General features: G+C 34.1%; 1 protein-coding gene across 1 annotated transcript in view; it reads right to left on the bottom strand.

Moving 5' to 3' along the window:
* The window catches only part of MAP3K2 (mitogen-activated protein kinase kinase kinase 2), a 90337-nt gene that overhangs the window by 15226 nt on the left and 53551 nt on the right, over positions 1 to 21560 (bottom strand). Inside the window, exons 4-15 of the mRNA XM_060106081.1 lie at positions 21359 to 21399; positions 19756 to 19855; positions 14534 to 14647; positions 14277 to 14364; positions 10824 to 10954; positions 9812 to 9891; positions 8462 to 8529; positions 8193 to 8285; positions 7284 to 7490; positions 5710 to 5858; positions 5198 to 5329; positions 739 to 868 (exon numbers count right to left, since the gene is read on the bottom strand). Coding sequence (XP_059962064.1) covers positions 739 to 868; positions 5198 to 5329; positions 5710 to 5858; positions 7284 to 7490; positions 8193 to 8285; positions 8462 to 8529; positions 9812 to 9891; positions 10824 to 10954; positions 14277 to 14364; positions 14534 to 14647; positions 19756 to 19855; positions 21359 to 21399 — 1333 coding nt within the window. The remainder of the gene's footprint in view (positions 1 to 738; positions 869 to 5197; positions 5330 to 5709; positions 5859 to 7283; positions 7491 to 8192; positions 8286 to 8461; positions 8530 to 9811; positions 9892 to 10823; positions 10955 to 14276; positions 14365 to 14533; positions 14648 to 19755; positions 19856 to 21358; positions 21400 to 21560) is intronic.

The following is a 21560-nucleotide window of genomic DNA, read 5'->3' as shown; positions in this document are numbered from 1 at the left end:
GCCTCTCAGTGTGCTTTGCAGTACAGTTTTATGACTCTCAAACTTACATACCTCCACCACTATTCTGTCTCACTTCATGCAGTTACCTTATGTAACTGATCCATGAAAAGAGTTGAGTTTTTGAGTTTTAAAAAATGAGCTTAACTGAGTTGCAGTTTATCAAAGCTCAGTCTTGGTCTCTCTTCTCATTCTCTCCCTTAGGTAATGAGGTCCACTCTCTCAGCTTTAAATATGATCTCAGCATAAAGTACATCATCACCATAACTAACTTTTGAGTGCTTTCTAGGTACCAAGAATGGTTTTAAGCATGTTATATGCATTAACTCATTTAATCCTTGTAAGAATCCTGTGAGCTGTTCACTATTATCACCCTCCTTAAAAATGAGGAACTGAGGCATAGAGAGATTGTCTCGTCTAAGGTCACACATGTGGTGATGGATAAAGCCTGAATCTGAATCAGGTCAAATTCAGAGCCCCTATTCTTAACCGCTACGTTCGAATGCCTGTGCGCTATATGTGAAAACATGTCTCATTTTCATGTTCATTTGAACTTTACTGATCCTGTGAGCCCCAACAGGGGAGCTTCCCTCTTGTGGCGACCTGAACAACACAACTAGCTGGAACTGTTTTCCCATGGTATTTTAAAGGTACATGTATTAAATGTTGAATTTCTTAACCACAGCACATGTTTCGTTAAAAGAAAAGAACTGTGTACTTAAAAAATACCTCATTACTTACCTTTTATATCTCTATGAACAATCATGTTACTGTGCAAATAATGGACTCCCTCCAGAATCTGACGGGTGTATTTCCTAGTCACATTCTCAGTAAGAGCTCCATATGCTTTTAGTTGGTCCTTAATTGAACCCTAGGATAAAAGAAGATGAAAGAAAACTTTAGTATGGTTTGAAATGAAAACTACTAGTAAATCTTTATTTTTAAAGATGTGTACATGGGTATTTATTATTCTTATCAACTGAATAAAGTGATCTTTATTTTATTTTTAACATCTTTATTGGAGTATAACTGCTTTACAATATTTTATTTATTTTTAATTGAAGTTTAGTTGACATACAATGTCATGTTAGTTTCAGGTGTATAACATAGTGATTTGACATTTAAATGCATTACAAAATGATCACCACGATGAGTCTGGTAACCATCTATCTCTGTATAAAGTTATTACAGTATTATTGACTATATTCCTTATGCTGTATATTACATTCCCATGACTTATATATCTTAAAACTAGACATTTTAATTTGGAGCATCCTAGTTCATGACTGGGAGGCTTTAATTGGACAGCACAGGAATTCTCAGGAAGGACATTATATGCCATTAATTTAACATAAAGCTCTACTATATTCCCTGACTAGAATTGTGGAAGGAAGCCTTTAAAACTTTTCTTTGACTGATACCCTTGTTTCTATGACTATGCCGGTTCTATCTCCTGTTCCTTGCAACTGTATTCTTTAAAATTCTCCAGTGCTTTTATCTTGCATTGTTTTTACCCTGAATACATTTTCGACTTTCCTACTTGCTCTTCTGTATACGTCCTACTTTAATTTTGTTTTTGTTCTTACTCTGTTTTTAAAACACAGTTTTATTGATACCTGCAAATTTACTTCTCAGGAGAAAGAATGGGTATGATTAGAAGATCAGAACACACGTGAGATTTTAAAGTTTTTCTTTTATATACTCACCATTTTAGTTCAAAACGTGAGAAAATTAAAAAGAACTTCTAATTTTCTTACATGTTTTAGGCAGGATGAGGTGCCATCTCTGAGAATAGGGAATCAAGCTGGTGAGACATAGGCACCTGAATTTTGAAAAAGCTTCCCTGCTGACTCCAATGTGCAAATCTGATACATAATCACGACTTTAAAAGATGGAAATAAAATGCTTCCTGAGGGACAAAATCTTTTAGAGATAACATATCCAAATGTTCCTGTCTTTCCTTGAATGTGGTAAACTGTGTACTTTGTCATATAAAAATAGATCCTTGGATTTTACAGGTTTAGCCATTTGCTGTTTCCACTATTCATAAGCAACCCCTGAAGAGACAGCAAGATGCAATTCTGCTGACCCCAACTTGCAAACACGTGTGGAAAGCCTTAGGCAGTGAGTGAACCCAGACAACCAGTCATACCTATAACTCAATGCGGCTTGTTCTTCAGTCAACTTATTATGTCTCTACTTGCAGTAATGCACAAAATAACACAGCTAGAACTGAGCTTTCCAAACTATAAGCCCCCAGATACTTGTAGGCTGCAAATGAGTGTCAGACTTACAGATCCTCTGGGACCTCAGGCAGCTGGGCCAGTGGCCCATGGTGCTAACAGCTCCATCAGTGTAGTCTGTTTATTGCTGTGTAACATGAAAATATTACCTTCTTCAGTGGGAACAACTGGAATGGGCTGGAAAGCACTGTGTCAGATAAAAAGTGTGTGTGTGTGTGTGTGTGTGTAAGAGTAACAGAGAGAAGTCAACTGCTAGGCCAGGTATTGGAAATAAAAGAAAGTTATGGTTCTGGTGTGAAAGTAGTTCTAGATAGACTAAGGAATGGAATGTTATGTTGGGAAAAACTGAAGAATGGAATGACAATTTTGGCAAAGCTTGAATCCAGGGCATAATGGGGTCCATTATACCAAATTTAATTAAAGAAATTATATAGCATCATTTACAGACTTGGAGATTCAGGAAAGTCTAGGAACATCTATGTCCATCCCATATATGCCATGGGCTTGCCGTACACATAATTCATTTAGATTGTCAGTGAACTATCATTAATTTAGTAACATGCTTTTCAAATTCAAGGAGTGATAACCTAGACTTTGAAAAGACAGCTCCTTTACAAAACCTAATGAGAAACATGATCTAACGCCTCTTCCTGAATAGTTCTAGTTTAGTCTTAAGATTGCTAAATATATAAAGATTACCCATATCTCCATTTGCGATGTAAACTGGTTCTAACCAATGAGCCATTTTAATTAATTTTATTTTCAACAATCTGGGTCTCTATTCACATTTATTCATAGTTATTTCCTTATTTTTAATTTAAATATTTGTTGCACAAACAGTAATGGGAATCTGAATAAGAGAAAAGTCAATCACAATCCCAACATAATACATTTTCATTTTTCTAAGTTTCCTCTGTTCTTGTCCAAATACAGATACTTTTAAAAAATCATTACCAATATTAAAAAGCATTTTATATTCTTTTCCTCTCTCTAAGTACTTCCTCCAACTTTGCTACATGGGCTTCACAGTTTTAATTTTTAATATATACTCCCTTGGACAATGCCATCATAATTTACTTCCACTGGGGGAATTGATATTTCCACTTTTTCCATCACAGATAGTACTAAAATAAAGGTTCACAGCTTTCTCCTTCTTTTGGATTACTGCTGTAGACTAAATTTTAAAAAACAATTTACACTGCCAGCATAATCTTTGAAAATAAAAAAGCAGCAATGATGAATAACAGTGGTGTCCCTATAAACAATTATTCATGAAGATAAAAATCAAAGTAAAATTTACTGTTGCTGTTGTAAGACCGAGGATGGTTTAAGACCATTACAATCGGCCTGTATTCGCAGGCCTCACATCTGGGGATTCAACCAACTGCTGATTGAAAATATTTGGGAAAAAAAATTCCAGAAAGTTCCAAAAAGCAAAATTTGAATTTGCTGCACTGGCAACTATTTACATAGCATTTACATTGTAGTTGTAACTATTTACATAGCATTTACAGTGTATTAGTTATTATCAGTAATTAAGAGATGACAAAGTATATGGGAGGATATGCGTAGCTTATATGCAAAAAATACTACACCATTATATAAAGGACTTGAGCATCTTTGGATTTTGATAGCCGTGGGAGGTCCTGGAACCAGTTCCCTGGGGATACCGAGGGACAACTGTACTATGAGATACTGATCCACAGTTTTATTGATCCATAAGATTAAACTGCAACCTGTACATTCTACATGCAATTCTAATAAGCTATTTCCTCAAAGACCCATAAATCAAGCCTTTTTCTAACATATACTGCCTATTATAAGAATGAACATATTTTTAAGTGAGTAAATATACCACCATCTTGAAAATCATTAGTATTAGAATGTACTCTACAAATACTAAAATAATGAAGAAGGAATGACAGAGTTTTTTGCAAATCACATTTTTCACCTCCCAATGAAATTACTGACTCAGGCAATGACTATCAATCTGTGTTAAAAACATTAGGTGGATGGTTGTAAAGGAACTGGATATTCCTATGTGCCACTGCTGTAAGCCCAGATTACTTTCTGGTCTTCAGGAAAAAACAAAACTTTACAATGGAAGAATCAGGACGTCAATCATCCTAGTCAAGCAGTCAATCTTAGCATCACTACCAGTAGAACAACCAGAAATTGTATGTCTCCTAATGGGATGCACAGCATCATTTAGGATGCATGCAAATAAATGCTGAATTTGAATATAATTTAGATTTTAGATCTAACTTGGAGTTTACAGGAAATACAGGGATAAACGAACAAACTAAACACCACCACGAGGATGCAAGGGGAGCAATCTATGAGATGAGACTGTCAACAGAACAACTAGTTTGGTCTCTTTCTTTTTTTTTTCTTAACGTCTTTATTGGAGTATAACTGCTTTACAATGGTGTGTTAGTTTCTGCTTTATAACAAAGTGAATCAGCTATACCTATATGTATATCCCCATATCTCCTCCCTCTTGCATCTTCCTCCCACCCTCTCTATCCCACCCCTCGAGGTGGTCACAAAGCACCAACAGCTTGGTCTCTTTGTCAAATCTGTCACCTAAAACTGTTCTAGATTAAAAGAGGAATAAGAGACATAGCAGAAAAATGTAATGTGTGGTCCTGGACTAAGTCCTGGTTTGGATAAACCAGTTATTACAGGTTATTTTTAGGGCATTTAGGGAAATCTGAGTATAGACTGCTCTGATGTCTGTAACCTATTTTAGTATACTTTAGTATCTTTAAAAAATGAGCTAAAAAATACAAAGATCGATGAAGAAGACAGAAAATAAAATTATATTACCCAGTTCTCATTTAAAACTCTTCCAAAATGTCCTTAACATTTTATAATCAAAGTTTTGTTGTTTTTCTTTATTCTCAACTAAGACTTTAAATAGAATATCTCTATTTTCAAAGGATGTACTAACTTACCCCTGGCATATATTCCATAAATATGGAAAGTGTTTTTTCTTGGGGATCCCTCAAACAGCCATAATACTGAACAATTCGCTCATGCAGCAAGTTTTTCAACAACTGAATTTCACACTCAAGTGCATTTACTTCCTGAAAGACAGAACTCACTGTTAAGTCTTTACAGCATTGCTAGTAAAAGCAAAAAAATTCTAACTTCATGGACCATCAAGGTGATTTCACTCTGTAATTTTCACTTCCCAAGGAACAAACATTTTAAAGTCTCTATCAACAGTAACTATTGTAACAGTCCTTGATGGTATGCTAAAGCAACACTAAATCACATTAGGAATATAACTGAGTACTAAAAGAGAAAAATCCATAGTACAAAGCAAACAAACATATCTAGTTATCTATTTTTTTTTCAAATAATTTGTATTGAGGAAAAACAAAAAATTCTATTATGTGTTATATTTATTTTAGTAAAAATGCTTCTTATAATGTGACAAAGTAGCTTATGCAGTGATTCTTACCTTGCTGGTCTCAGGGCTATCTGGGTCAAACTGAACTTGCTTAACAGCCAATTCTCTTCCTGTATCAACATCATAACAGAGGTAGACCCTGCCAAAGGCTCCCTGGCCAAGCAGTTTGCCCAATCTCCAGTTGGTTGGAGCACGGGGTGCTAAAAAAGAACATTTTCTTAAAATGGAATAGCCCAATGGCACACAATGGTTAAGGACTACTGCATTAGTGATATCCTTAATTGAATATGCTTGGATATTAAGGGAAAATCATGTTCATCCAAATTCATAATGATCATCATCTTTGAAAACTGTAAGAATTCTAAACCCAAACAAGGTTCAGATCCCTATGACTAATTTTTTCCAATGAGATGTTTTTCACCTGATTATAAACGTAATAGCATCTTTCACTCAATTTAAGATGCCACTGATTATGTAAGATGCACTACTTCTAATCTTTACTGCAGTAATATCTGTAGTTAGTTTTTCAACTGCCTACAACGTAGAAAGCTGGAAAGACCATCGCTCTCATTCTAACAACAGGAAATCTTGAAAGCAGTCAGCGGGGGGGAAAAAGCACATTATATACAGAGGAACAAAGATAAGAAATACAGCAGACTTCTCAGAAAGTATGCAAGCCAGAAGACAATGGAGAAATAACTTTAAAGTGCTGAAAGAAAAAAACTGCCCAGGACTCTATACCCAGAAAAATATATCTTTCAAAAATAAAGGAGAAATATGAGTTTTTCAAACAAACAAAAGCTGAAAGAATTTATTACCAGTAGACTCGTACTACAAGAAAAGGTTAAAAACAATTCTTCGGGCAAAAGGAATTTGATACCCGACAGAATCTTGGATCTACATAAAGATCTACAGAAATAAACTGGAGGTATATTGAAAAGACATTCTTCTCCTATTTTTAATCACTTTAAAATATAGTTGTCTAAGGCAAAAATAGCAGCAATGTAGTGAGTAGCAGATGTGAAAGTAAAATATGATAACACTAGCACAAAAGAGAGGAATTCAGAGTATAAAAATATTGCTGCAATAAACATCTTTGAGCATGAATCTTTCATACATTGCTTACATGATGAAGTTCAAATACTTCACAATCCAGCCTTAGTTACCATTCTAATTCTACTTCCACTGCTTCAAGTAAGATACCCTCCACTTCAGCCAATAATGAACTATTCCCCATTTTCAGAATACATCACGGCCTCTTGCGCATGTCACCTCCTTAAATGGTGAATTCCTATGCACATCATTCTCCCCATTAGATTACATCTTAGAGGCCATACTGGAAATCTCAGAGCTAAGCACTCAATAAGGATATGCGGAATGAATGAATGAATGACGAATTGGTAACAATTTTCCTCATAAAAGCAAAGGACAGAATCATTTAAAGTAACAGCAGTAATACCATGCTTATACCTGACATTACAACCACCTTTAGAAATACCATTTTTACCTCTTTTGAGATTTTGGTCTCACCATGAAGACTGGCTTGGTATTTATTCTTTTTTAATACTATAAAATTCTGCAAAGGCTCTGCTACACATTTCACTATGCTAATTTCTATTACTCACAGCGGCTGGGTGGGCTGATGTCCATTACAGTCAAAGTAGGATTGTCTATGTCACTTCCCCTTCTTCTTATTCGACTCTCATCATACTCTGGGGTAAAGATACTGCTTCCACTACTAGTGCTTAAGGAGTGGTCTGTAGGACTGAAACTCACAGGAGACCGGAAGCTGGTCCCCTGGGTCCTTCTAGCTCTTGGAAAAGTTTTACGACCTACAAAGTGAAAACAGAATTACCTTGCAACTTTTATTAATATATTATAATTAAAAGTATTTAAAATTTGTAACATAAGGAACAGAAATTTGTTCTGTCACTAGGCCAAGAAACTAAAACAGCAATTATTTGATTATATGTTTTAAACTTAAGAATAGTATTTTTTAAGAGTGCAAAGAAACATCTTTGTTAACACTGAATCATGAAGTAAAAAATAAAAATACAAAGAAGAGAAAAGTGAAAGCAGAAATGAAAAGTGGGGAAAAAAGAAACAGAATCTGAATATAAATTCAAATAACCTCATGTTAACACACACGCATTCATAAAAGCATAGAACTCCCTCAGTTTTGTATAAAAAGGAGAAAAAATATATTTTACTCTCATTTCCAATAATGATTTAAAATACAAAATAAAAATTGGAAAGTTTATAGGCAGCAATTTTTTTTCCTTAAAAGGACAATTCAAGTATGCATTTCAACATCAAGGAATAATTTTCTAATTAATACCATTTTTAACCACTCCTTTCTTTTTTCCAGGGGAAAGATAAGTATTATGAGGTAAGTTGGCATAAAGCTGTTATTGTCGTTTTAATTATGATCCAATATCTTTTTAAAAAGTTTTAAGCAGAAAACTAAGTGATATAGGAACAAGTTTATTTTTCTGAGATTTTTAACAAACTGTTCTTTGATCTAATAAACTTACCATCATTATAGTCTTGATGATGATATGAAACATGATACCTTCTTGGATATGTTCCTCCTTTTCCAAATTTCTCAAAGATAGGGTTATCATAGTCTATTAAGACACACAAGAAAGTTGTATACAAGTTATACAAAAGTCAAATATTTCCAATGATGAAAAACACATTTACTCATTTTTATTTGATTTTTTAAAAAAGTCCCCTCACCCTCCCAGTCAAAAGATTACTCAATGACATAACATTTAAACATTTAGAATGTGAACAGTCTAACCTGAAAATTCCTGATGATTATCTGGGTAGCTCTGGGCCCTAGGCATTCGTGATTTTGGATAGCTCTCTCTAAAAGTAGAAAAAGTCTTGTTATTTTAAGACAAAATATTTAAGACATTTAAAAAAATCTCTATGCAATACCAATATCTATCTGTATGTATGTGCATATATACATACATACATATATAAAATAACATATATTTTATATATACATACATATATACACACACACATACATATATATATACATATATACGCTCTCTCTGAAACATTAACTGAGAAAGGGGGAACTTCTTTTCAAACACTTATTTGGTACATGCACCACAAAAAGCCTGGCTTTTAAAATTAACCCACAGAGTACAGTGGTAAGAATGATACATTTTGGAATTACAGATGCATGGAAACACCTGTGTTTCAATCCTAGCTCTGCCACTTAAACTAGCTATTGCAACCTTGGCAAATCACCTTTCTGAGACTATTTCTGCATTTGTAACAAGGAGATAATAATGTCTAACTCATCAATTTTATACCTCAGGACAGTGTCTTTCAAATATTAAGTACTCAATAGATAGCTTTCACAACACAATTTCCCTGAATTTCTTAAATGTTTTAAATATCTATCTTGAGATAGACATGGGCACAGACAAAGGTTTCATGTACATGGGTAACAAAAAATTAAACATAAAGTTCCATACAATATTAGTTATATTTTCCAAATTTGCTTTCATAGACCAATTCCAGAGATTAAATAGGTCATGATCTTAATAGAGATATTGACTTTGCATGCTACAGGTGAACACTGTCCTATTGAGACCAAGAGAGAGGGAGCACTTGTAACCAAAAATTCACAGGTGCAACTTGCCCCAGCTTATATTCCTGAACAGTTGTCTCACAAAAGTACTTAAACTTTAATTGAGCAAAATACTGGGACATAATTACCAAGAATATATGTTATTTATAATTTGGTGCCAGAATGAACATAATCCTGAAAGGTGCAACAACTCAAGAATCTCCAAAACAAATCCTATTATGAAAAATTTGACAGCAGTTTCACCAACACAGGTTTAAAAGTAAACGTACATAAATTCTAAGTTTGCCCTTAGTTTCAAACACAATTTAGCAAGCAGGAAACTCAAAATATTATAATTAGATATCATTTTAACTAAAAAAGATACTGAGCCCATGAAGTTAAGAAATTTGTCCAAACTGAAAAAATCAATTTGCCCTAAGTATAGATGAGTATCAACTACATTCCTCTGAATGTAGCACAAAAGAGTTGATACTTCGACATGTTATATATATGCATATTTACCCACATATATTAAAAAACAAAAACTACAATCAACATTACCCATCCAGAGGGCTATCAAGTGATGGACAACTTCCTGAGCCAGAATTTTCAGGGCTGCTTAAAGATAATGGGTCCAGCATCTAGAAAAATAAATGGGTCCACCTTGAGTCTGCATGATATAACCAGAAGTTACTGTTTTTTAAAAACAGCTTTATTGAGATATAATTCATGTATCATAAAATTCACCCATTTAAAGCATACAGTTCAGTTTAGTGGTTAATACTGAGAATGTATAACCCTCACCATAATCTCAGAACACTTTCAGTACCCAAAAAAGAAAATCCATATCCAACAGCAGTCATCCCCAGAGTTATTCTTTTTTAAATGTTTTAAAAATAGTTGTCCTTGTAGGTAGGCTACAACTTCAAAATTTCCTAACAAAAATAGGAATTTTCTATTTCTTTCTCTCTGGATTATTATCTAAATAATTAAAAGCTAAAACACTTCACATAATTTTGTTTACTGAAAACTGAACAAAGGCACCACCCAAATTGAAACAAATGACACCATGACTGCTACATTATTAGAAAATGTAAACTCCTGTAATAATATAAGCAGCCAATGTAATGTTAAGAGAACAATAGCAAATCCATGAAAATACTTCAATACCACAAAACTTTAAAAAACATTTTAAAATGTTTTAGAAAGTAGACAAACCTCAGCTTCACAAAGTTAAATATTTATAGTTTTATTGTGTCTTTCAAATGTTAATGTATAAAAAGCTGAATGTTAATCCCAGGATTATAAACAAATGCATTCATTCACTTATGGATGAGCAACGTAAGAAAATCAGCCTTATTCCACCTTTCTTTATACATGAATGCACACAGACACACGTAAATTAGTGGGGTTTTTCCTATATTTCTACTATTTTGTTTGCTTATAAAGGAAGATATGGGATTGGAGAAGAGGTAAAACAAATACCCCCTCCGCCATATACCTGCCAAACCACACTATTCCCTGACAACATCCCTTTAAATGAAATTAAAAACCACATCCAAATGTTGCTTACTTGGTCCATGCTCTCTGGAATGAACTCTCCTTCACTGTTGATACTGGTAAATGACCCATTCCGGGCAACCTGGTGTAATTCATCTGGAATGTATCCAGGGGGAGGGGAGCTTCTATCTCTACTAGTGGGACCTCAAAGGAGAAAAATTATATGATTTTATAAATTCCAGCAGGGAACCAATTCTTGTTTTAATTAAATATACACTCAAAATTTCTGGACTATAATACAAATGCTTTTAGCAACTGAAATCTAGTTTTTATTAAAGCTTGTCGGAGCACTCATGTCTGTAAAACTTCAAATGTTTTTATTCCTTTCTAAACTCTCACCTACTGTAATTATTAACCTTATTGTAATATTCACTTACATTTATTAGGTGGTATGTTCTTCTGACTGCTGACAACTGCATTATGAGTATTATATTGATAATAAAGACTTTTAGATAAATGCCACTGCTTCTGCACTTCCAAAGGTCACTTGTACCCTGGTATATGTTACCCCTTAATGTAATTTATGGAAGGCATCATGATGTAGCGGAAAGAATATGGGCTTTACAGTCTAACCTCAATTTAAATCTCAGTTACAGTTATTTACCAGCTCTGTGTCTTTGCGAAAGTTATCCAATCGCCATGAACCTGTTTCCTCATCTGTAAACATGGGACTAAATCTCTCCTTTGCAAGGGTGTTGTGATGGCAAAATTATTCATAATGAACATATGCTGTGCACATCTGTCTACATGATGTTCTTTTCATTGCTGCTCTTTAATCTTTAGAAACCTAAAGTGAGGTTACTTCTTAGTCATTTAGTCAACATTAGAATGTTTCCAATTTGGAATCCTGGACTTTATTCTTGGGTACTTAAAATTAGGCTTTTGGTGGCAAGCCATATTCCTGGAATTTAAATTTCTTCATAGTTTAGAAAATTAGAGAATCTAATACAGTTCATCTAATTATGCTATGTTTATTAATACAGTTTCTCAGCTTTCCTCCTTATTTTTTGAAATTAAACTATAAAAAAGATATGATGAAATCATGTGAGCATTTGAGTTCTGGTCAGATTTAAAGCAAAAAAGGCTTTTGCCTCATGTAAAGGGGTCACTGTAAATATGTGTCGGCATTTGTTAGTGAAGAGATAGGGAGAAAGAAAACAAAGTGATTATCAGAGATATGCGTGAAAAAGATAATTTTTCTACACGGGACTCCAAAATTATTAGGAACTACTGAGCCAGTGGTTGATTTGGGCTTTGTAAGAACTATGATCACAATGTCCCTAATATTTTTATTTCTTCCATATGCCCCTATTTATAAACGAAGATAAATATACTCATTATTCGAAGCAGATAGGGAAGAAAAAAAGCTTAGAAAATTTCTTCATCTTCTTACTTAATAACCCATTTTTTTGAAACTTTGTTATTAATAGGTATGCCAATGCACTCTTGGTCAAAACCTCCACACCAGCATATACTCCCATCCCAAAGGAAGTTCTTCCTCTATCTTTTGTAAAAATAATTGAAGGAGATAATGATCAATACATAAGGAAAAAAGATAATGGTCGTATCTATCAAATCCATTTCAAGTTTAAAGAGGTGCCAAGAAAAGACTAGTAAATTTTATACTTTACAATTTCCAGTTTCTTCTTATGTTGGCACTGAAGTCAAACAAGAATATTTATTAGTAGAATAACAGTGAGACATTCAGTACAGTTTTACATCAAAATGAATTTAAAATGTCAATTTAATGTATTTAGCTTGTTCTGTCTAATGCAACTAAGATGAATTAGCAATTTTTTACTTTAAAATGATAGGTACTATAATGATAAGAAAAAGGATAAAGAAAGAAGTGTATGATTAATAATAGTCATGCTTTCTAGTTTGAAAAGCAAAATGTAGTTTAAAAGTATTCTCTCAGGGACTTCCCTGGTGGTGCAGTGGTTAAGAATCCTCTTGCCAATGCAGGGGACACAGGTTCGAGCCTGGGTCTGGGAAGATCCCACATGCCGCGGAGCAACTGCGCCCATGCACCACAACTACTGGGCCTGTGCTCTAGAGCCCATGAGCCACAACTACTGAGCCCTTGCACCACAACTACTGAAGCCCATGCACCTAGAGCCCTTGCTCTGCAACAAGAGAAGCCACCACGATGAGAAGCCCAGGCACCATAAGGAAGAGTAGCCCCCACTCGGCACAACTAGAGAAAGCCCATGCGCAGCAACAAAGACCCAACACAGCCAAAAATAAATAAATAAATAAATTTATTAAAAAGAAAAAAAGTGTTCTCTCAATTGACTGCTACAACAATCCCATGATTTAAAGATGAGGACAATGTTATTGGTCTCAGGTTAATTATAGAGCTGGAATTTGAATTCAGGTACCCCTAATGTTCTTTCATCAAAAATTTAAATTATATCAAAATGCATCCAAATGAAGACAAGCAATTTTTATTTTACTTGTATATTATCTCTGCTGGTCATACTTCCAACACTTCTGAAACCCAAAGTAAGACAAAAGACAGACACTTAGAAGGAAGTAGTCATAAAAAAGCTTTTGGGTACCAAAACAGAAGATGAATAACAGATTTTTTGGTTGGTTCACATGCTAATTTAATCTTTTCTTTCATGACTAACAATCCTCTTCTATCACCAGTCTTAGATTCCCTTCCTGCTTCCTCCTTATTCATCTGTTTTATGTCTCCTACTTCCCCCTTTAAATCCATCCCTCACATATGTTTTCATGCTATCTTTAATACTCATATTCACTGCCCTGTTAAAAAGATTTATAACAGTGTTTTTTGAGCAATGAAATGTTTTTATCATATAAAAATGTAGATTATCAATGTTTTATACAAATTGAAGAAGATACACAGAACTGGGGAGTTCAGAGCACCTCTGCCCAGCCTATGCCTCTCTAATAGGCCTCCTTTAAAAAAAAAAAAAAAAAAAAGGCACACAGGATCCGTTTTTCTTTTTACCATAAATTTAAATATAAGTGTATTTTTAATGACTAATAAAGTAATTATAAAACATAATCTGGAAATTCTTAGCAATCTTTCTTTTGGTAGCATTCTTGGCAATAACTAAAACTTAGAGAAAGGTTTATGAACTTAGTCCATCCATTAATTTTAATATGTTAGAATTACTTCTTTTAATTTTTTTCCCTTCAGCTTATTTGTACAATTAAAACGCTCTTGAGGTTTCCTTTTAACTTGTTAAACATCAAAATACCCTGGGTATATAAAGAAAGGAAATATTTAAACTGGAGACTGCTAATCGTGTAATACTTGACATTAACTTTTCAAGGGACATCAGATACCAGAACATAGTTAACTGAACTAAATTACAAAGAGTACAGAGATAGGCTGCTATTTATCAGGATTATGTTTAGGTGTTGCCCTACCTTAAAGGATGGATATGAAACCAAGAAATCACCCGTTTCATGATTTTGACGCTAGCTTTCTTACCTACTATAGAAAGTCTTTTTTTCCTCTCTGCTCCAAATACTGTGTTATCCAAATCTTCTAGTGATGGCAATGGCTCTAAGTTAGTAGCCTATGAAGAAAAAAAGATTCATGCTATTCTTCCCCTTTAGGGCTTTAATCAGAATCCTTTCCCCTACCAAATATAACCCAGGCATTCTATGTAACTATGTTTCATATATTGACTTTTACAAGCATTAATCCTATAATCCTCACTGAAAAAAAAAAATCCCAATTCATACCTGTGTACTTCCATTTATTACAAGTAATATTTTGAGGCTCTTCATATGAATACTACGATCCAGCAGTTCCACAGCTTTGTCCAAGTCATCTTGGGTGGTTAATGGAATCACCAACTAAACAAAAGGGAACATAGGAATTGTGTAGCCATCTCACCAGGTCAAGTCCTCCCAGGAGCATCTCCATTACTATGGAATTATAAATCTCAAAATACCTTGCTCTTTGATTTGTCAGTATAATGAAATTCTGAATGAATACATGTATCTAGATTGTTTTGCTCTTCCCATCCTACCATCGCTAAAATCATAAAATGAATATGGATTAATAAATTTTTTTTCTTTACTGAACATTAAACTCTTCTAGAAAACACATTTAAAGATTAAAGATCAATTTTCTAGGATATTTCCATAATATTATTAAACTTAAGCTATAGTATCTTCACCTCAAAACAGCATTAAGGAACATATACAAAAACTATGTAAAATAAAAGTACTATCTTTTATCAGCATTGATGAAAGTTTTACTTTTTTAATAGCAACCACAGATTCTCGTCCTCACCCTGTATGCTTACCAACATACAAAATACAATGAGCATCAGTGACGGATGCCATGGAGGGGTGCCACCAGTAATGTACCTGCAATCTACAGCCTACCTGGCGCTCTTAATCTCTGACTTGACCACTACAGTCTAAAACAAGTAAGCTAAATGGGTGAGCCATCCTACAGTAACCCCTGAATGTTGAAATCTGCTTTCATTAGTCCTCTCTCATGGATCAGATGTTTTAAGGGACAAAAGCACCTGAACAGCCTGTGAGGAAAAAGCATGATTCATACTACTAAACAAAATACTTCTTTTTTAAAAAATGTAAACTTAGTAGTTTAAGATGACTTTGTCAATAATCTTCAAAGTACATTCCGTTTCATTGAAAGGACAGGATAAAAACAAGTGAACATATTCCATACTTGTGAGCCGGCACTAACTAACACAGTATATAAGCCAATCAAACATAAAGGCCTAGTTAGTTAAGGGTCCTCTACAGTACAAATACCTTGCGGCTAAGGACTCCCCCTAAGCCAGCAATGAACACAGAGCACATCAAAAACCAAATACTTGGTAAATATTGTTTAATAAATATCATAGGGTAAAAGCTTCATCTGCACCCAAACCCACTAGCTGACATGGTGTGCACTCATTCTCCATAGATTTCTTTATGAAAACTATTCCTTGTTTTAAGAAAGGCTGCCAGACACAAATACAAAGCAGAACTAATGTGAATTACATCATACAATCTGCTTACATTTACTTACTCTGTACTTGAAATTATATTCCCAATTTCTGTTCATATAGCTAGTTTTTTTTAACATTTTTTTTATTAGTTTCTGCTTTATATAGCTAGTTTTATACTGTCACAATTTAGCTACTATCAGGCCTTTTTTCCTCTGTGAGAATTTTTTTCTAATAAAAAAAGAATATTAACTGGTATCATAGAACAAGTCTGATCTACTTAATTAAATTCCTTTCATTTTCCTATCAATCATGAACCATATTGGTACACCTTGTCCCCATCTTTAATAGTTTTTAAATTATATTTTAAGCACTAGAAAACATTTTAAAGCAATGAAGAGGATTGTTCTGCCAACTTTTCAGTTAGGGGGAAACCTGAATGTTTACTTTAACTACACATTATTTATAATTGGATTGTTTACTTCTCCAAGATACTGCTGCTTTGGAAGCAAAAGACACTAATTTAAATCACAGTAACAAAGTATGAACATAAATGATTCCGCTCTTCTTTAGCTTACAAAAGTGAAATCTGGACATTCTGGAGTACCTGGAGTGGCACCCTGGACTACTGTCTGTATCACTGATGTAATCCCTTATATGTACTGAGATCACTTATTACAAATTTTAAAACAAGGACTAAGAGTCACGAACAAGTTCCACCCTACCTAAATTATACTAAATAAGTCACCCAATATTTCCCTGCTTGGTGAATTCATTTTGGCCTCATTCATAAAATCTATTTGTCTCTGGCTTATTACTGATAAATCCAGTTGTATGTTAATAAAAATCATTTCTGGAAAGGAAACTAAAAATTAAGTCCAAAACCCCGTTAAAATAGAACCTAAATTTGAAATAAGTTAATTATCTTCCTAACTTTACATAGTGAAACATGAAAACTGCCCATAGAAAGGCTTGTCCTCCTCTACCTATCTAAAATGGGAAAGGTCTTAGAAAACCCACTTACTTTTGCCTGCACACCCCCATTTATCTCCTGTGACAATACACACACACCCGACACTTTATTAGATAAAGAGTAGCCTAACTCACAGATCCAACCAATCCCAGCTTAAATTTGCTTGTTTCAATTCTGGCAAACCAGAAGTTTAAAGTCTTTGAGAACAGAGGATTTTATATTACACGAGAAAAAATATTTATAGAACTGGAAAAGCAAGCAGTCTAAATGAGTTTTTAGCTTGTCTACAAGTCCACGAAACTAATACCCCTTGTTAAGTCTTTCCCTGGTGCCCCCAGTGTCCAAGGACATGCCCTGGGCTTGTCATGATGTGAATCAGGACATGGTTAACTCACAGAATCACAGATTCTCACAGAAACTCAGAGTTGCAAGACAATTTTAAACAATGTAATGTTCCCCCAATGCCTCCTCCACCACATTTCTGCCAAGAGGCTACCCAGCATACTGGCAAAACCACTCTCAGAAATCCTTTAGAAAGCATGAGAAAAAGAAACGGAAATGGAGACATTTTCCAATTTTTAGACAACGGGAGAGGGTTCCTAAAACTACAGATCAATTAGCTTGATGTCAATCCTCACGAAAACCCTAGAAAAAATTATATGCAGGCACTCCTTGTTTTAGCGTGCTTCACTTTACTGCACTTCACAGATACTGTGTTTTTTACAAATTGAAGGTCTGTGGCACCCCTGCTGCAAGTCTACTGGCACCATTTCTCCAACAGCATTTACTCCCCTTATGTCTCTGTGTCACATTTTGGTAATTCTTCCAAATATTTCAAACTTTTTCACTATTATTATAATTGTTATGGTGATCTATGACCAGTGACCTTTGATGTTACTATTACAAACAGATTACAGTTTGCTGAAGGCTAAGATGATGGTTAGAATTTTTTAGCAATAAAAGTATTTTTAAGTAAGATTTTTTTTAGACATAATGCTACTGCACATTTAAGAGACTATATTATAATGTAAGCATAACTTTTATATGCACTGGGAAACCAAACAATTCATGTGACTAGTTGTATTGCAATAGTCACTTTATTGTAGTGGTCTGGAACTGAACCTGCAGTATCTCCAAGGTATGCCTATAAACAAATTGGGAGAACTCAGAAAACAAACAGCAATTTTAGGAGCTCAGACAGGTACAATATGAACAAATCATGTCAAACTAACTTCATTTTTCTTGACAGAACTACTAAGCTCACAGATCAAGACAATATTGTAGTCAATGTATCTTGGTATTTGAAAGTTTTCCATGATACAATTTTAGACCAAACAAAACCAAAACAAAGATATAACTGGGTTCCTTAGAATCATAACATGAGATAAAGACTCAAGTATGTTTATAAAAGATACTAGGAAACACGGATTGGGGAATGGGGAAGACAGGGAAGAGAAGGAGCCCCATAAAGGGTATCCGATCCAGCTAGTTACCACCGTGGGTAAGCGGGGCCCACCCATCCCCACCTCCCACCACATCCTTGAGCCTCATATCGCCAATCCCAATTCCCCACCGCCATATGTACTTCAGCTTACACCCTATAGCCATACCTCTGAAAAGCCCTCAGAGTCTCAGGGGCTGGCAGATGGAAACCAGGCCAGCACAAACAGAAATAAGTATCACGAGAGGGCCAGGCAACAAGAGGTGTTCATGGCTAACTGAAAACCCAAAAAAGTATTTGAAAAATAAAACTTTAAGGTATTACCACAGTATAACACTCACCACTTTGTTCAGAAATATTATTTGGATATGGATTTTTACTTTATCAAAATATTTTCCACTTTCAGTTATAAGTGGTTTCTTGAGACAAGCTACATTAGCATGTTCTTTTGCTTTAAAATAATAATTCATTTGAAAATCTAGTGTTTCAAATATGTTTATTAGCACAGTGCTCTAACATTTGCAAAGTACGTTCACATTTTCTCAAATTAATTTTTACCGAGCTTTCCACTGTCACTCTATTCCCACTGACACTTTTTCTATTCCTGACACACAAGTCTTTTCCATCTTAGGATCTGCGTGTGCTCTGTTCTCAAGCTGCTCTGTCAGGAATGTTGTTCCCCTCAAACTCTCTGCAGGGTTGGCTTTTCATATTTCAGATCTCAACAATTAAATATTACCACCTCACTCAGCTCTTCCTTAGTACTACCTAAATAGGACACCTACTGCCCTTGTCTTTATCATAACACTTAACGCATTTCCTTCAAAGAACTTCATCTATTTAAACAATTCAATTATTAACTGTCTGCTTCGACCACAAGTCTATAAACTCCATGAGGAGCTGTAATTCATAAATCATAGCCATCATGCCTGGCAAGTTCAACAGTATTTTTCGACAGGGAAAAAACCAAATTAACCAATTAACTAAATTGTCCCTAAAATTTTTTAAATCTCAAGATCTTGATCTGAGATCATAGGACTTGAAAGAAATCTCAGAGATTTGCAATCCAAATTTTACAGAAGGTTGCAAATGGATTCCCCAGAACACAGAGATCCTGCATGTCACAGTGAGCCCTTAAGATTACACGTACTGACCCCCAATATAAACATGATGATCTAATCACGTCCTTACAAACATGAAAGTAATCCTTTAAGCTTTAACTAAACTGTCCAACTACTAAAGCTCTGTTGCTGTAGACAAGTATACAGTATGAAAAGAAAAGAGAGTTCATCAATAAAGAACAAAGAGTAAAAATAAAACACAAATAAGTAGCAAACCTCTAAGTAATGCATATATTTCCTCTTTTAATAGATTCTCAATTATTTGCACAGTAGCACCTTTCAGTATCTTCCACAATGAAAAAACTCATTTTAATAAGTTAAAATTTACTTATCTTATTCCTCTCTAAAATACCATATCCTTATCAAGCCCCAAATAAAAGCACAACCATCCTAAAACAATCTCTTAAATAAACACACTGTTTTCCAAAATAAGAACTATTGAAAGTTAAACTGTACATGTTTACCTCATTATTGGTATAATGTAGGTCCATAGACTGTCCAAAGGCAATTTTAGCTTTAGACCTCAGATCTTCCAGTTTAACTGGTCTGGGAAACTGAAGGATTCTATATAGACAGAATTTTTATATATTTTATTTTCTTAGGCATAGTTAAACAACTTACTTGCAACTTGGATAGAGAAATATAAAATTAAGTTAAAATGTAAACATTCACTTAAACACTACAATGGCACATTTTTGATCAAATGCACCAATATTTCAACACAAAGTTTAAGAACTCTGAAGTTTGTTCTATCTTAATAAAAATTATAAAAAGGAAATTCTCTAAATGTTTTGCACTTTATAATTTGTGCTGCAAGTGTTACATGAACATAAAACAGCAATGTAAAATGTTCATTGAGGAAAGTGATTAAACCTAACTATGTGACATCCATACAATGAAATGCATCAAAACTGTTAAAAAGAATAAAGCTGTTCTCCAGGGATCCAAATTTTGATTCCTATACCCTTATCAACTCAACATTTCTGAGCACATATATATATCGTGTAAGCATATCTCCCCCAGATAAATATCTTTAAAGAGTTAAAATTTTTAAATTCTAGAATTTTCTTTGTATTTCACAAAGGATTGACTTGTGTTGCCCCTGGGGACCATGCACCTAAGCTTGGAGACTACTCTACTAGACCGTAGGTTTTTTAACAGGAGGGATCATGTCTATTTCACTTACTTTATTCCCTTCATAGCCTAGCATATAGTAAGTACTCAATAAATAGTGCTCAATGAATAAAAAAAATTGAGAAAATATCCATAAAGAATTGTAAATAGGAAAAAAGTAGATTGGACAATACATGTATGGTATATCTGGTATGTCCCCCCCTCTTTTTTTTAACCATCTCCGTGTAAAACATTTTTACATCTTCAGGTTGTATGATTTATGAGCCTTTTAAAATTTCTTAAAATGGATAGATCTTTCAATAAATTAATTTAATGAGACACTAATAATAGAAGTAAAATCCCATCTTCTCTAACTCCTATTAGGTCTTGTTTAGCAATTCTGTTGTCAACCACCACTACTACGACTTCCACCATTCCACTGAGATACAGATACCCAGTTGAAGGCTAGGCTTCCACCTCCACTAAGTAATTTGTAGTCACCATTCCAACTCACTTTTCTCAATGTTGTTAATTAAATACAGGTCATATGATTAAAGTCTCTTGAGAATAATCAAAATTGTGAATTTAAGTCCACGCACCTAAATTCTATATAGTATCTGAAGGGATGATACAATTATAATAAGGAGAAATACATTTAATTTCCACTGAGTAAAAATTTTTAAAAATGGTAATATTTAAAACTGCATTATGCAATGACCTTATTTATTTCCTAGTACTGCAAAGTAAAAACATTAATCATTTCTGATGTTTAGCCTGAATTTTGACAGGTTCTATCTTAAGTCCAAGTACACATTACAGTTACCAAGGACTATTCCATTCTCAATTTGTAAGCCAAGAACCTTCATTAAAATCTAAAAGCAACCTCTAACGGTCTTTACTAGGACATGCATTTGATTATATCAATAAACCGACATATAATGTTTCCTTCCTTACCTTTTTTCTCCTCTGTGTTCAAATTTGACTCGGACATCATTCTGTAATGAAATAATAAATCATTTCAGAGATCAGATAAAATTTCCAGAATTTCTAAATCACTTTTTTTTTTCTTAGTCACTCATTTAAAATAGAGCAGAGGGGGAAGGAGGTTTCATTTTCAGTGTCAACTCCAATCAATTGATAGTGTCTACCAAAGAGC

This window comes from Mesoplodon densirostris, chromosome 8 (genome assembly GCF_025265405.1).
Source record: "Mesoplodon densirostris isolate mMesDen1 chromosome 8, mMesDen1 primary haplotype, whole genome shotgun sequence".
Taxonomy (NCBI): domain Eukaryota; kingdom Metazoa; phylum Chordata; class Mammalia; order Artiodactyla; family Ziphiidae; genus Mesoplodon; species Mesoplodon densirostris.
The sequence above is the reverse complement of the archived record's forward strand: the minus strand, read 5'-3'. Positions and strand labels throughout refer to the sequence as shown.